General features: G+C 37.4%; 2 protein-coding genes across 2 annotated transcripts; one reads left to right on the top strand and one right to left on the bottom strand.

The window, feature by feature from the left end:
* Window positions 1–7: 7 nt before the first annotated feature.
* Window positions 8–6,842, bottom strand: atp6v1e1b (ATPase H+ transporting V1 subunit E1b). Its single transcript, XM_044185527.1, has 10 exons — window positions 6,702–6,842; window positions 6,529–6,590; window positions 5,701–5,766; window positions 3,326–3,435; window positions 3,008–3,074; window positions 2,792–2,881; window positions 2,019–2,087; window positions 1,684–1,778; window positions 1,487–1,574; window positions 8–798 (listed from the first exon to the last, which is right to left on the bottom strand). The coding sequence occupies exons 2-10, from the start codon at window positions 6,559–6,561 to the stop codon at window positions 736–738; spliced, it is 681 nt and encodes a 226-aa protein (XP_044041462.1). The 5' UTR covers window positions 6,562–6,590; window positions 6,702–6,842; the 3' UTR covers window positions 8–735.
* A 1,589-nt stretch (window positions 6,843–8,431) lies between these two features.
* Window positions 8,432–15,283, top strand: si:ch211-214j24.14 (uncharacterized protein LOC559160 homolog). The gene is made up of 2 exons (XM_044186704.1): window positions 8,432–8,602; window positions 14,058–15,283. Exon 2 carries the CDS (start codon window positions 14,229–14,231, stop codon window positions 14,970–14,972), a length of 744 nt encoding a protein of 247 aa, XP_044042639.1. The 5' UTR covers window positions 8,432–8,602; window positions 14,058–14,228; the 3' UTR covers window positions 14,973–15,283.
* The last annotated feature ends 327 nt before the right edge of the window (window positions 15,284–15,610 follow it).

The following is a 15,610-nucleotide window of genomic DNA, read 5'->3' on the forward strand; positions in this document are numbered from 1 at the left end:
AGAAAAGTGATACTAATGATTTATATTTTATTATGTTTTACATTTCCACAAGATAACATTTTCTGTTTGAGACAATCAAAAAAAGAAATAAAACAAAAAACAACAACCAACATACGTATAATTTAATCTGGAAACCTCATATACATACAGTGCACCCTCTGGAATGATAACCCCCACTCGTCATGACAGAATAACGTACAGTCGATATAACATCAATAAATTAACTCTGTAAGGTCATGTACGGCCTTTTCAGTTTTGTTTCTAGGATGCTTTTTTTTTTTTTCTCTGTGATTGGTTGGAGCAGACACCCATTAGCAACACAATGCCCCATGCAACTTATAACGTGGGACAGAGGTTAATGAAACTGGGAAAACTGTGACACAGATGCTTGTCCTGAAAACTGATCCAATTAGAGGACAATCTGTTAAACATCCAGCCAATCACCCGATCCCGTCATCCCTGACTAATCAGTGTAAACTGAGACCCTCAAAAGGGGAAGCAGCAGAATAAACCAGTCACTACAACTGTGCAGTACCCACGACGCACATCTGTAATGTTGAGTTGCAGTGTCTATCATGTCCCTTAATGCACAGACAAATACAGCAATATATCACACAACAACAATACGTCTCTTTTGCATCGAAAATTGGTTTCACAGACAGAGGAATGACTTGTCTTTCATATGACAAAATAAAAAATAAAAAGGAGAGTTTTTCTCTAATACAGCAGAGCTACTCAGTCCATAAACTTGCGGTTTGGGTTGGCACCAAAGAGAGCCACTCGGATTTCAGGCATCATCTGCAAACACAGAAACACATGGTTTATAAGTAGGGCTGCAACTAACGATTAATCTGCCGATTATTTTCTCGACTCATCATTTGGTCTATAAAATGTTGTAAAATAGTAAAAAATAAATAAATGCCCCACACAAATTCCTAAAACCTGAGGTGACATTTTAAAATTGTTAGTTTTGTATGGCCAAAAGTCCAAAACCCAAAAGATACACATTTGAGAAGCTGGAGCTATGGAAAGTTTGGCATTTTTGCTCGAAAAATGACTAAAACAATCGATTATCAAAATAGTTGCTGATTATTTTTCTATCAGTTGACTGATCAATTGTTCGTTTCAGCTTTATTCAGAACTACAAAACTGCAGGAATATGAGGAAAGTCAAACATACAAAAATTTAGCAGGAGACTAAATTATTGTTTATTATCTGTAATTTATTGGACCTTTATCTAACTAGGAAAGTCTTATTGAGACTAAAAATTTATTTTTCAAGGAGTGTCCTGGCATCATACAACAGACAACACGAAAGATGACACAAGATCAGAATTTTAAAAAAATGGGATTGTAAACTTAAAAAATTGGGAATAACATGCATACACAATGAGAGGCTAAAAATGACACAAGAAGGAGTATTTATGATGTATATTTAAACAACGTCTGGTCTGAGACTGATAATATGAGCTTTCTCTGTTTCCTACCTGCTGAGCCATGAGGTCCAGTCTGTTCTCCAGGGTGTTGGCCACCTTGATCTTCCCGTTGCCGTTATAGATCTCAACACCTCCAGAACTGACGGAAGACAAACACAAATCAATTTGAGAAAATACTCATCGAAGTCTTCAGGAGTAAATTTTATTTGGTAAAGTTTGATTTATATTTCAAATGTGATGCTGCTTACATGTCTGGGGAGATGAAGTTGTCCTGGTCGATGCGGACCTCCAGGTTGGTCTTCACAGCTGCTTTATATATAACAATATTCCTCTGGATGGATGCCTGAAAGACAAGAGTCACAATACAATTTTAATTAGATTTTAACTCGATTCACTCAGCAGAATCCTCCTCTGTCTTCAAAAATAAAAAATAAAATAAAATAAATTGCCCTACTGTACTTCTTCTGAGACTAACATGCTCTCTCACGCTCTCTTCTTGATCTACAGTGGCTCTGGACAAAAGCATCTGCTGAATCAATAAATATAGATGTAAATTTAAACATGCACGCGCTAATTTACTCACCTGTACCAACTGCACGTCCTGTTTACGGCAGCGAATAGTCACTTTGGGCTCCAGAAGCTGATAGAATCCCTGATATGAAAGATTATGAAAAGATTATCAAACCTCAGTTTTTAATAACAGCATCCCCATGAACATATACACTCAGCTGGCAGTTTATTAGGTACACTTAGCTAAAACTACTGCAGTCTAATACAACAGTCCTACAATAAATCTTCCCTTCATGAAGGTTATAATGTTCAGTTTTTGATGAAACTGATTCAGAGAGAGTTGATTTAACTGTATGGTTAGTTTGCAGGATGTAGTTTGTGGTGCAGTACCCTCATTGATATAAATGGGGTGGACGTAATATCAGAAATACCTCTCAGTATAATGCAGTACAATCAGAATCAGGTTTATTGCCAAGTAGCTTTTCACATACAAAGAATTTGCTTTGGTGTTTTGGTGCATAACAATAAACATAGTAACAGAAAATAGAGAAAATAAAAATAAGATAAAAAGTCAACAAGCATAAATAGAAAACTGACAATAAAATATAAAAGAAATATTATAAACAATGTGTACAATATAACTGTTTTTAAAAATGAAAGAGCTGTACAGTTTTGTGCAGGAATGTGCAAAATATTGACCAGGGAATGTGCATAAGTTCACAGTACAAGTATAAAGAATATATGCAATGTGCAAGATTGTAATGTTGTATTAGACTGCATTAGCTTTAGCTAGGTGTACCTAATAAACTGGCATCTGAATGTATAGTATCTGAGAGCATAACTAACCTGTAAGATCAATCCGTCCATCAGAGCTGGATACCTGGCTGGGTCTTTTGCGATGTTAACGAGCCTTTGGCGGGCCTCATTAAGCATTTCCTAAGGGCACAAATACACACAAGGTTTCTATTACTTACACAGAAGACGGTGTTAGTTAGTAGTTACAACTCTCTCGTGTAAATAAAAAACGACAGTGTGATGACAAAATGATGTATGCCTGCTTACTGAGATCATATCATCCCGGGCTTTCAGCACCTTCAGTCGAGCCTGGTTCATCAGGTTTGACATTTGACTGTAAAGTAGACAAATAACACACACATAGGGTCTATTTAGATTTCTTAGTGGGACTACAGGTATGTTTGTTCTTGCGGAAACACTTAAGACTGTTTGGGGCAGCTTACAAAAGACTTATTGTAGGACGAAGTGACTAAATAAAATTACAGAAACTCTGTGTCACACATACAGATATTTCTTTGTTCTTAAAATGGCCGGATTGAGGAAGGGAGGACTTGAAGCGTCCTGCGATTTTTCGCTATGACTCACATTTTCTTCTGCTGCTCAATCTGCTTCTCCTTCTTCTCATAGTACTCCATTATCTTCAGCCTCTGAGTCTGGACCAGACGGCCCTTCTCGATGTTGAACTCTTCTTCTGCCTGCAAGAGGAGACACAGTCCACTCGGCAAGAAGTCCTCCATCATAACATTGTTTTTGTGATCATTAATCAGCGCATCTTTGCACTTACGTTGGAGTCACTATAATTAAAGGTTGCTTTAAAAAAAGGTTTAATTTGTGACATTAAAGACACGTTTTTCACAAAATCTGATGGGAGAATGGATTTCAAATCAGTGTCATGTGTTATTTAAATAATTATACTGATTGGTCTGATTGTAGTGTTGTGATTAAATGTCAAAATCTGAAAGGCCTTAACCTTTTAATCTACAAATATGGCACAAAACTTCCTACACAAATTCAGCTATATTTACAAATAAATAGGGCTGCAACTGAGAATTATTTTCATTATCGATGAGTCTGTGGAATATTTTTTGCCATTAATCAATCAATTGGTTAATGAAATAGTGAAAATGCCAACAATTTCCCAGAGACCGAGGTGATGTCATAAAATAGCATGTTTTATCTGACTAACAGCTAATTCTCATATCTGAGAAGCTAGAAACAGAGAATTTTTGACATTTAATGTACTTTTTCTATTAAATTATTATTATAATAATATTATTATTAAAGTAGTTGGTGATTAATTTTCTGTCAAGCTACTAATGCATTAATCAACTAATCATTTCAGCACTACAAATAGCATTGATTGATGTACTGTAATGGGACTGCTAGAATTTTAGAGTTAATGCTATATTTTATAACATTTTAACTAAACCAGAAAGGGGAATCTATTTTGGCTCTGTGTTTGTACATCTAAAAATTACATGTTAATAATAATAATAATAATAATAATAATAATAATAATAATAATAATAATCATCATCATCATCATCATCTTTATTTATAGAGCACTTTTCAAATTTCAAGTTAAAAAATGCAATTAAAATCTACAAATTATCAATTCAAATTTGAAATATAATCAAACAGATTAGATTAAAAGAAAACTATTACATATACCCATGTACTATAACTAAAGATCATGTTTATTTTTTCTCAAATGTAAAATATAAAGACACTAATGGTCTAATGGTATATACTGTATATACACAAAGTATATCTCAAGTTTTGTATGATTCTATGTCCAAATTCTCTCAAAGCTCCATCAGTGAAAAAGGACATTTGATTTTCAGCCTTATATAAATATTTTTATAACCCAGCTTCCACAGCAATAAGTTTAAACAACAGTTGGTTGTATTGATGTTACTTAGAGGTTCTGGAAGATGTCAACTTTCTAAAAAATATAAGTTATATGTCAGGTGTAAGATAATTTCCTAAAATGTCAAGAGGTTCACATTTTGTGAAATCTGGCAAAAGACCTGTTCATATTTGTACTTACTGTGCATTTAGTGCCTCTAGTGGTGAGTCTCACACATGAAAAGTCTCTGATGGTGAGGACTGTATTTTGAAACATTATACTCAATACTCAACAGTTTGAAAGTAAAGTTCTCTTTAATGTGGAATCAATGTCTAATATGTATGTAAACTGTCTGATGTTGTGAATTCCTGTGTCTGTCTATGCTTATTACGTATATGTATAGCAACACGTGCAATATCGTGCACATAATCATTGAACATTTTGAATTAACCATATACACGTACCTGTACTTGGGATTTGATATTGTGCACACATAGTTATATGCATCTCACCAAGAAGCAACTTGACATATGAGCAACTTATGATCCTCACTGTTAATGTTGTTTGTATTTTTGGCATTGTGTATATTTTGGACTTTGGACATTTTTTTAATGATACTCTTATATTTGCACTCTTTCCTACTTTGTACTGCAACTGCTGCTCAACAATTTCCCTCAGGATAAATAAAGTTCTATCTTATCTTATCTTATCGTATATTCTTGTGCACAGGTCTCTCTTGAAAAGGGGATTTTGATATCAATGACACATCCTGTTTAAATAAAGGATTAAATGAACACTGACAATCAATGACACGACAAGAAAACTTCAAACTAAAAGGCCATAAATTGCTACATCACAGGCTTGATTTTGATAAATGAATGAGTTTATATTTGTTTTTTTGTTCTCTGTTTTTGGTAAGGTTCCCAGCCCATACATTTAAAACTAATTGGTGGTCTAGAGGTTTAAGGTTCCCTATTTCTCTCTCCTCTCATTTCCTGCCACCTCTCTACTGATGACTCATTAATAAAAGGCATAAAATGTCCACAAACTACTAAAAAACCCATCTTAATCATTCATTCTAAACACTGTCTACAGCCCTGTGTGATTTTACCTTTGCATCAATTTCTTCTGCCTTCTCATTGGCCTCCTGTTCGATGAAGGCCATCATGTGCTTGATCTGCAGACAGGAAGAAAGATTCATGAAAAACAACACTGGGCTTCCTTACGAACATCAGATTTAGATTTCCTAACGTGTTTAGGGTTTTACATGCACACGACTTCACTGTGAAGCATTATTCCTTCTTAAGCATGAACGGAAAGTACTGCAAACTGTCATGGCTCTCGTGATGAAACCCAGAAATGATTCCTCACCCTGCTGTGAACTGGCTCTGTCACGGTGGTGAGGAATGTTTCTGTCCATTTTGCTTAGGAACACTTGACCCAAACTGTACAGCTCACTTCTGCAGCTTTACATGAACCCTTTTGGAGGTTATTCTCAGTGTTTGCATGCTAAGATTTCCCATTGAAGTACCCAGACAGTGGCTCACTCATTCCCAGTTCCTCATCAGGCCCTGGCATGTGTTCATCATGTGATCATTTGGAAATATGACCCTCTACATCTCAGATATTACTTCCACACAACACTAGCTTCAAAATGGCTGCTTATTTCTGTATAACAAGCATTCGTACGTACAAAACCGGCATTCAAAAACACCCCAAATATTGTATTTTAGCTTATGTTTATTTCGATACTAATCTACTGCAGCTCTCTCAATGTCATTCGCATCGACTCACACACACTTCCAGCAAATATTACAGCTACTAGAAACATTTCTCAGTGTTGTAATGAGACACCTGGTAACTTAAAAAGCACTTCCACAGTAACTGGAGAGAAACGGAGGAGTGGTGTTATTTTTTGAAGGTTAAAACGCTTCATTACCTGCTTCTGTACATCGGCATCGCTGAGCGCCATGATTGCAACTGTCAAAGATCCGCTCGGGCCTGCGAGGAAAAATAACACAAATTAAAACGGCTGGGAGATTAAAGAGATCGTCATTAACAACAAGGAGGCTTTATTTCTGCAATGTGTGCGTTAAATCGATGCTTATTTACCCGAAAATCACAGACGAGGAGGTATGAATTAATCGCCGCAGTCGTGACAAGTAAAGATGTCTACGGAGGATCAGCTGATTTGCGACATCACATGATGTTTACTTCCGGCCGAGCAGCCAATCAGGTGCGAGAACAAGAGACTAGCTCATCCTAATGTAGAAAAGAGGAAACTAGGAAAATGATAGTTGATTTATTGTCAGTTCCTGACAATAAATCCTCTTGTGTTTGATTATCATTGTTTTTCATGATCTCATTGTTTTTATTTGCATTTGCTTTGGTTTTATGTTTGCTTTTTTCCCTTTTCCCTGTAGATCACTTTGTAACTTTGTTAAGAAAACTGCTGTACAAATAAAGTTTATCATTAATTGTATTGTTCATATATTCACTGTTATATGAAATTATTTTTGCCATATATTAGTTTTAATACTTGAGTATAAAACAAAACAAAAATCTTTGTTATTCATATATTGTACATGACATGACATGACATTTTTGTATTATATTTAATCTGCTCCTGAAGAAACGGGATTTCAGCAAAATGACAAATAAATTTAAACTTTAAACTAAGACAATTTTATGTTTACAAACTAAAAATCTATGTAATTTAATTTGGTGTAAAATCTTCCAATGGAGAAGTAGCAGCTATGATACTAACAGTGAGTTTATAGTGACCATTATACTTAAGAATTTCTAAATTACTAAACTAATTCTCTGTGTTTAGTAGTAGTAGGAGCTGTAACGTATAAGAGTGAAGGACACTATTATCAAGCACCTGAACACGGCCGTGAGATTTAGTCTAAAGCTCCAGAAAATGAAAGTAAGTGAACCAACTTTATCAACTTTGTATTTTACTTTATATGCTCTTTAATTTGCTTGGCGTTACTAAAATATACATATTTTTCTGTTGTATTTGCAAACTCTTATTCTGAATTTTACTATGATTTCTCTGGGTTTTTTGTGCATTACTCAACTTCACTCAACTTTATTTACACAGCACTTAACACACAACACAGTTGATCCAAAGTGTTTTATGGCACAGAGAGAAAACAGAACAAAAGAGAGGTAGAGAAAAGAGAAAATTAAATTAAACAAAAGTTTAATATCATATGGTCACACGAAGGAGAAAATAGGAAATACAGGAGCAGGTGAGGTTAGGCACAGTTAAAGGCCAGTGAGTAAAAGTATGTTTTAATTTGACTCCTGAAAATCACAATTTAATGGGAGACATTATGCAAACTGTGCATATGTACACAATATAGGCATGTTGGTGCTGTGCAAGGGTACCATACAAAAGCCTCCTGCCATAGTTTCCAGTCTTGTAACACGTCTTGCCAGTAGAGGGAAGCAGAACTTGGAATTTCAGCTTTAGAAATAACTTTTCTCCCTATCTGACATGCGTTTTCCACTCGGTGTCACCGGCTCACATCAAACTGTTGACTGACTGATAATCTGCTGTTTGGACAGTGAACATAAAACTCCACAGACTGTTTACCTGAGTGAAAACAGTTACCCACTGACCTCTGTTGACCTTTCAGAGACTGTGAACACACGGGTTAAAGTCGGATTCAAGAGCTAAACTGTCATTCTGTCTCTATTTACTTACATTATTCATAGTCTTTCTCACTCTGAACAGACAGCAAAGTCACTACTGACTGCTCTCCGGCCAACTGTTATGTCATGGATTTGGGAAGTGGGGTGTGAGAGGGAGAGAGGGAGGGAGAGAGAGAGAGGGAGAGACTTTTGCACAGCTTGTCCAGCTTGTTATTCCTGTGTCAGCTACAGCGTGCATGTCTGCCTGTCTGTTGTTTTGTGGCGTCGTGTCTGAAAGCACATCTCGCTTTGATCTCCAGCATCTGCTTCTCATCTAGCAACTCCTTCAGCACTGCACCAAGAGGACGCAGGTATGCTAGCATGTTGTTTTTTCTTTTTTTTTTTATTCACATGGCAGAAAGTTTGAGCAAAGCCTGAAATCAGAAGAAAGAAAGAAAGTCTGAAGAAGAAGAATGTAGACTGTGGCTTGAATCATGAATGTGATCTGATTTTTTTGGCGTGTGCCATGCTTTGTTAAAAGTGTGTCATCTGTAAACATGTCAGTGTTAGAATAGTCATTATGGGTCACTGATGTGAAGGGCAAAATATCACCTTGCACAAGACAGAAAAACTGCCATGAAGAGCTGGTTGGTCTTGTCAACCAATTCTCCCGCTTTGACATTGAAAGCTGACCTTTTGTAAAATCTGGTATATGATATCACTCTGTCCTCATCACAGTTTAGCACAGAAAGAGTGCCCTAAATCTGCCTGATCATTTACTTCACCATGAGTCTGTTATCGCTGGGATAGGATCAATGGGAATCCAATTACTCAAGTAGGCCAGTAAGTAAAGGAGGATGACAGAGTAGAAAAGGTTGATTGGTTTCTTAGCAGGCAGGGACACAGACAAGTCAAGGGATTTTAAAATGTTTATGTGGCCAACTTTAATGTTTCAGGCAGCTGTGTCACTGTGATTTGACGTCTGCACAGGTCTGCAGGACGCACAGCTTGGAACAGACAATATGGCAGCTAGTTGGTCATTAAATGAGTGACGTCTGGGAGGTGTCTGTTTCAGCCTGCTCACTCTGGAAGGGGTGGAGTGATACGACAGCAAGGATTTTAGTCATGAAAGCATGAGAAAAATGATTGCATACAAAGTATCCAAATCATAAATAACAAAAAGGTAGATTTAACAGATTTGAATGCTGAAACACGAATCTGGCCATTAATAATCAGGTGATTTAGCTCTACAAGGCACCGCTGTGTTCTGGAAATATTTATTCAAGGCTTAATAAGCCTTTTTATTGATTTCGTCCAGCTGCTGGACTCAGAGTCAGAAGGTTTTATTTCACAAAAAGTACCATGATGTTGCATAACAGGTAGGAAGGGGGTCTGCTTTCCCCTGTGAGGAAACACAAAAGAAACAGTGTTTTTCAAATTGAAAACATACTTTACCAACAGTATTAACAGTAATATTAGGATCTATTTACACATAATGTTTAGTTCTATCGAGACTGCACTGAGGTAGGGACGAATCCCAAAGCCACACAAGAGGCTTGGTCAAGTTTTTTAAGGGCAAGTAGATGAGCTAAAGAAGAAAGGAAGGCAATTCAAAGCCAGAACTTCTGATATGTATGTTTGCAGACACAGTCTATATCAGTGGTCCTCAACCTTTTGGGCTTGTGAGCCATTAAAAAGAACCAAATTTCACTCATCAAAAGTTACACATTTCTATGAGCTATGAGTATTTTTAGAGGCCTCAAGATGAAAAATCTTTTTGTTCTACTTTTGACCCCTCAGATTCATCTTGTGACCCCGTGGTGGTTCCCAAACCAAAGATCCAGATATTCTATCTTTCATTACAGGTGTAAATGTAAATAATGCAATGCAAGTTTTTATGGACCAATTCAGTCAAAATCAGACAGCATATGTACAGTACATTTATTTAATTTCTACATGCATCACCAGCATTTTTTGAGATAATCTTTTGACATTTTACCTCTTTATTAGATAATAACAGTAAAACTCGAGGCAGGAAACATAGGGAGAGAAAGATATTCTTCAGCAAATTCTGCAGCTTTTTGCAAATTGAAATACAGTACTACCCATAATGGCAAATCTCATTTACATGTCACCTCCTGCTGCAGCTACTAATTATCACTAATTTCAACTATTTATTTTGCCTGCAGTAATCAGCAACCCCTATTAGATTTTGGATTCACAACTTAATGTAAGGTTGAGTGCAAATTAAACTATATTCAAGCCCTGGAGAGGCTGTTAAAGGATTTGTCCTTGAAAGTTGGGCTCTACGCTTACATTTATTTTGAGGGGCAGTGCTTCCCCTGAATTAAAAAATCAGGGGCACAGTTTTATTCATTTGAACACAGAGTACGCATGGGAAAAAAAAGACGCAGCGGCAAGCTGAGTTAACTAGGAGATTGCTAAAGAATTATGGAACATAAGATGTACTTGGGACCTAACAAACAGGGAAAAGGATGCATTCATGAAGCACAATGCATCCCTTTTCAAACAGCATAGAATCTACTAATTCTTTTTAGGCTTTTGAAATTAGGGTTTGATGGTGTTTTATCTAAATCCAGTATCGGATTCGCTTATCTAATCTGAATCCTTTCAAACATCCTATTGGACCTATTTATGCTCAGTGTTCAACTTTTGAAGTTACTAAAATTATAAATAACTAAAACTAACCTTAACTTAACCATAACCAAATAAATTCTGAACAGGATTAGAATCCATTTATATTTGAAATATAATAAAACATTTCTAGAGCAGTAACAGCAATATTTAGAACAACAAAGTCACTATATAAAGTCAGTTATACCCTATAAAAATCGAAATAAAATAAACAATATTTCTGACATTAAACACTTGAGTGAATTTATGAAAGAATGAAGAACATAGAAATCAGGCACTATCACTTATTCATCCTGTCCTCTGTCCTCCGTCTTACTGTTGATGTGGACTCGTTGATGGGCAGCAGATGCTGCTGAGGGAGGATTGGAGCTGCCGTCTCTGCCAGAAAGTCTGCCAGAATCTGCTCATTTTTAAGATATGCCACAAATAAGGCTTACACAGAAAACAAAACGACTTGTATATAGACATTGTATGTTGTTGGTCGTTGTTGTTTTTTTACATATTTTTATATATACACCTTTTTTCACTTACTTGTATATACATTATAGTTAAATGTTACCTATGTTTGTTGTTTTTAGCTGTATGTCTATTCCTATCTTCCTGTAAATTGTTCTGTGTGTAAGTACACTCAGAGCAAAACCGGAGTCAAACTCCTTGTATGTGTACACATACTTGGCCAATAAAGCTGATTCTGATTCTGAACATACCGGTTGTGAATGTGAAACTGCGGCAAAGCAGTTAAAAATTTTGCTTTTCTTCAAGTTCATGCTTGTTTAACAGGTGTTTTGATAAACTACTCTTATTAGCTTTTCACTCGCAAAGGTTTTATTGAAGTGACCATCATAGTCGTTGTTAACTCGAGTAATATGTTTCACTTCACCTGGGTTCATCCTCTCCTCCGCGGCCTCTCGGCTCTGCGACCATAAAGTACTGAGACAATGAAATGGAGTTTAGCATCTAACTAGAAGTGCAAAAAGCAGTAATGTACAATTGTGTGGTGGTAATATATAGAATAAACGGTAACAGACATACAGTATGAACATATGCAGCAGTTACAATAGGCAAAATATATAGTGCAGGTATAAGTACAAGTAATGGCAATAGTAAGGCATTATATACAGAATAAACAGCTGGAGGTATGATATGAATACAATGTATACAATATAGTATAGACAGTAATATCAGAATCAGAATCAGCTTTATTGCCAAATAGGTTTACACATACAAGGAATTTGCTTTGGTATTTTGGTGCAAAACAATAAACATAGTAGAAATATAAAAAAAGATAAAGCAAGTACTGCAGGTCAAGAATCATAAATACAACACTGACAATAATATATTAAAGAATATTAAAACATATTATAAGAAAATAATAAAGAATATGTACAGTATGACTGTTATTTAAATGATATACATATGAATATACTATAGGTCAGGTATATACAGTACGGACAGTAGTATAAATTACACCAAAGCCATATTTTCCAATCCACTAATCTCCACTAATCTATTTGCGCCCAAATACTTTTTCTAATTTTCCCTCAAATGCTCGCACTGCAGAGCCCTGTTAAGGGACATATTCTGAAAGCAGAGGAAACACAGACAGGCCACATGTTGAACGTGATACAACGCTGGACAGTGAAGAGCAAGTGTTGAGAGTATCTATTCTGGGGGCTGGCATGGGGGTGAATACTTTCTGCAGTCAAAGCAGAGACGTGGCACAAGGGGTGACCTTGAGACTGAATTTATGCAAACAGATATTAAGATTTTGTTAAGAAATGTTAATAGCTCAGTATTGGTAAGAATGAGGTGGACTGCTGTTTCAGCCACAACTAATGATATATCACTTCCACTTTTATGTTCCTACTCTCACGTCATGTGAAATCACTGAAATAGCTTCCACTCTTAGGTGACAGATGGAGATGTATATAGTGCCTAAACATAGTAAGATATGCAGGTCGAGGCTATAGATAGTCACAGCCGCTGCAATACAGATCAGCCAGTGACCAACTTTTTCCAACCACAGCCTCACTGATGTTACTGAGAACACAGACCCGCTGACAAATGTAGATGAGCATGTTGCACATTATTATTTATTAAAGCCACTATGTGTAGAATTTTTTCAAATTATTCTGATATTCTGAAGTTTTTATTTGTAGAAAAATTAGACAATCCTGGAGGAAATTGGTGGAGTCTCTGTGTTGGGTTCTCAGTGTCCTGGGAGAAACAGGAGCCTGGCTCTGTCCAAAGACAACAAAATCTGGCTACCAGCACCACTAAAGCTCACTAATTATATCTTGTTCATTGTGCCAGAATATGTATTAGCTTTCCTGGCTAATTAGTGAGCTTTATAGATGATGGTGGATGGATTTTGCTACCAAAGGTGTCTTTAAAGGTGGAATGAGAGTGGTATCGATCTTCTCCTCCAACTCTTGGCAAGAAACCGAATAACAGTCTTTCCCAAATTGTCATCAATGAATCAGTGACTTTGCTCCAACTTTTAGATTTTATTTTTAAAAGTGTGTGGCGAATCAATTCAACATTTTCCATACAATAAATATACTTTGAAACAGTCCAAAGCAGCTAATCACATTGTGTGTTTGGCAGTGCAGATATCTCAGACTATGACATTCAGAAACAGAAACAGAAAGTTTAGCAATTGGGACTAACCTGTCTTGATTTGGAATGTGACTTGGAGTTTAAGAAGAAGTATTCAGAACGATTACTTAGGTTTAATCAACAATACCACACAGAAGAAAAAGTCCTGCATTCAAAATTGTACCCAAGTAAAAGTACAGACTTATTATCAGCAAAATGTACTTTGAGTATCGAAAGTAAAAGTACTCATTATGGAGAATGGCCCCAGTCAGTGTATATTATTATGTTATTGGATTATAATCTTTGCTGCATTAACATGTAAGCAGTATTTAATCTTGCAACTGGTCAAAGTGGAGGTCATTGTAACTGCTTTATATTCCAGGTATTTTACAGTGCATCGTGTTTTATAAACTGATTGTATGTTTTAAGTAAAAAGTACAATATTTCCCTCTGAAATGTAGCAGAGTACCATAAAATGGAAATACTCAAGTAAACAAGTACCTTATAATTGTAACAAGTATAGTTACTTGTGAGTTTGTCCCACCTCTGAAGTTATCTATTTTGTCTCTGCAGCAGCCAGCCTTCATTCTGGAGGGAAAGGCCTCAGTCGAGTCCAGCAGGGGGGATGGAGGAGGCGGGGAGGCTGGTTCCCTCAGCCCCAGCCCTGCTTCTCTGCCTCTGACCCAGGCAGAGAGCCCTGGACCCTGGCAGAGCGAGAGCCTGCTGGCAGAGTCCTGGTCCACGATGGGCGACGTGGACCCTGAGGACACTAAGAGCCTGGACAGCAGTGACGGGGCGGTTCTGGCCGGAGAGGAGAACCACTCCTCCAACTTTGACATGGTCCACCTGGAGCGTGAGGAGGTCGAGATGCTCGAGGAGGCAGAAAAGGAGGCCGCAGAGGAGAGGGCGAGGAGAACAGAGGAAGAGGAGGAAGAGGATGAGGAGCTGCAGACGAGTGTGTTGAGTGTTTTAGGTGGAGAGAGGGAGCTGGGTGAGCTCAGGAAGGAGGAGCGAGACCTCCACACCCCAGAAACTGAGGAGCTCCTGGTGTCAGCAGAGGAGCCTTGCATGGAAAAGGAGCCTGCAGAGTTCATGCAGGTGGTTCCACCGATGGCCCTGCCTCCGCTGCCTATCGTCAGGTTCGATCCTCCCTCCACTACGTCCACTCCGGTCCCTTCAACCACAACCCCTGAAGCTGAGGAGCTTTATTCTACTCAGGGGCTCCACCCTCCTTCTATCCTTGCACCGATGGCAGCAGAGCCTCCGATAGAGAGTCTCAAGCAACTAAAATTCTCACAGATTCCCCTCTCAGATGTGGAGGAACATTCAGTTGAAGCCTCTCAAACAGCACCAGAAAAGCCGGAGCCCAGTGCTCTGCCAAAGACGACCAAACCGCTAAGCCCCACTGAGCTGCTGTGTGGAGGCGCTGCTTTAGTAGCCGTTGTGGGAGTAGTGGCATATGGTGCTGTGGCCTACTGCAGAAAGTAGAAAATACCCCTCTTTTAACCCCGAATCACCCTTTCAACACAGGTCTTTTGTTTTTAAATCTATTCCAAATGAAATATTCCACTTCATGCTCTGAATTCTGGATTTTACTCTTTGACACTCTTTGTATTGTAGTTATTAGTAGACACATTCATTTGATTTTTCGGATTCATTTTGTGCTACCTCAGCTCACAGCAGAGCTCATGGCCTTTGTTTTTCTGTATACAATAGATCTCAGAGGAAACTTAGCAAAATGTAAACCTGGAATGTAAAAACATGTAAGGTACAATTTTAAAGGATCCTGAAACTTGAAATGTTTGTTTGACATTTCTTTGTGTGACTGTGTCTTTTATTACTTCACTAGAAAACAACATGAAGGACAAAATTAGATACCAGTTCCTCTTCTCTACTCGAGACTTTACAAAAGAACTGCCACTAGGATGTTCAGCCAAACTTTGGCAGCTTTCTGTATCGTGAGGATGATTTTCAAACTTTTTATTGGCCATCCAAATGCTGGTTTGCAGATTTGAATGGGAATATTAGTGAATTCCAGCTCTGGAGATAATGAAAATCATATTATCTACACATACCGGTGCTTTCCACGTCATGCAACTGCATGTATTTGTGCTGCATATTAGAAC

This window comes from Siniperca chuatsi, linkage group LG23, assembly GCF_020085105.1.
Source record: "Siniperca chuatsi isolate FFG_IHB_CAS linkage group LG23, ASM2008510v1, whole genome shotgun sequence".
NCBI classification, from domain to species: Eukaryota; Metazoa; Chordata; class Actinopteri; order Centrarchiformes; family Sinipercidae; genus Siniperca; species Siniperca chuatsi.

Excerpts from the sequence above, each read along its gene's own strand:
- atp6v1e1b (XM_044185527.1), bottom strand. The coding sequence starts at position 6,561 with ATGGCGCTCAGCGATGCCGATGTACAGAAGCAG. Across the intron at positions 3,436-5,700 it reads CAGAAGAAATTGATGCAAAG|GCAGAAGAAGAGTTCAACAT; the intron begins GTAAAATCACAC and ends CTCCTCTTGCAG. Across the intron at positions 799-1,486 it reads TGGACCTCATGGCTCAGCAG|ATGATGCCTGAAATCCGAGT; the intron begins GTAGGAAACAGA and ends CTGTGTTTGCAG.
- si:ch211-214j24.14 (XM_044186704.1), top strand. The coding sequence starts at position 14,229 with ATGGGCGACGTGGACCCTGAGGACACTAAGAGCCTGGACAGCAGTGAC.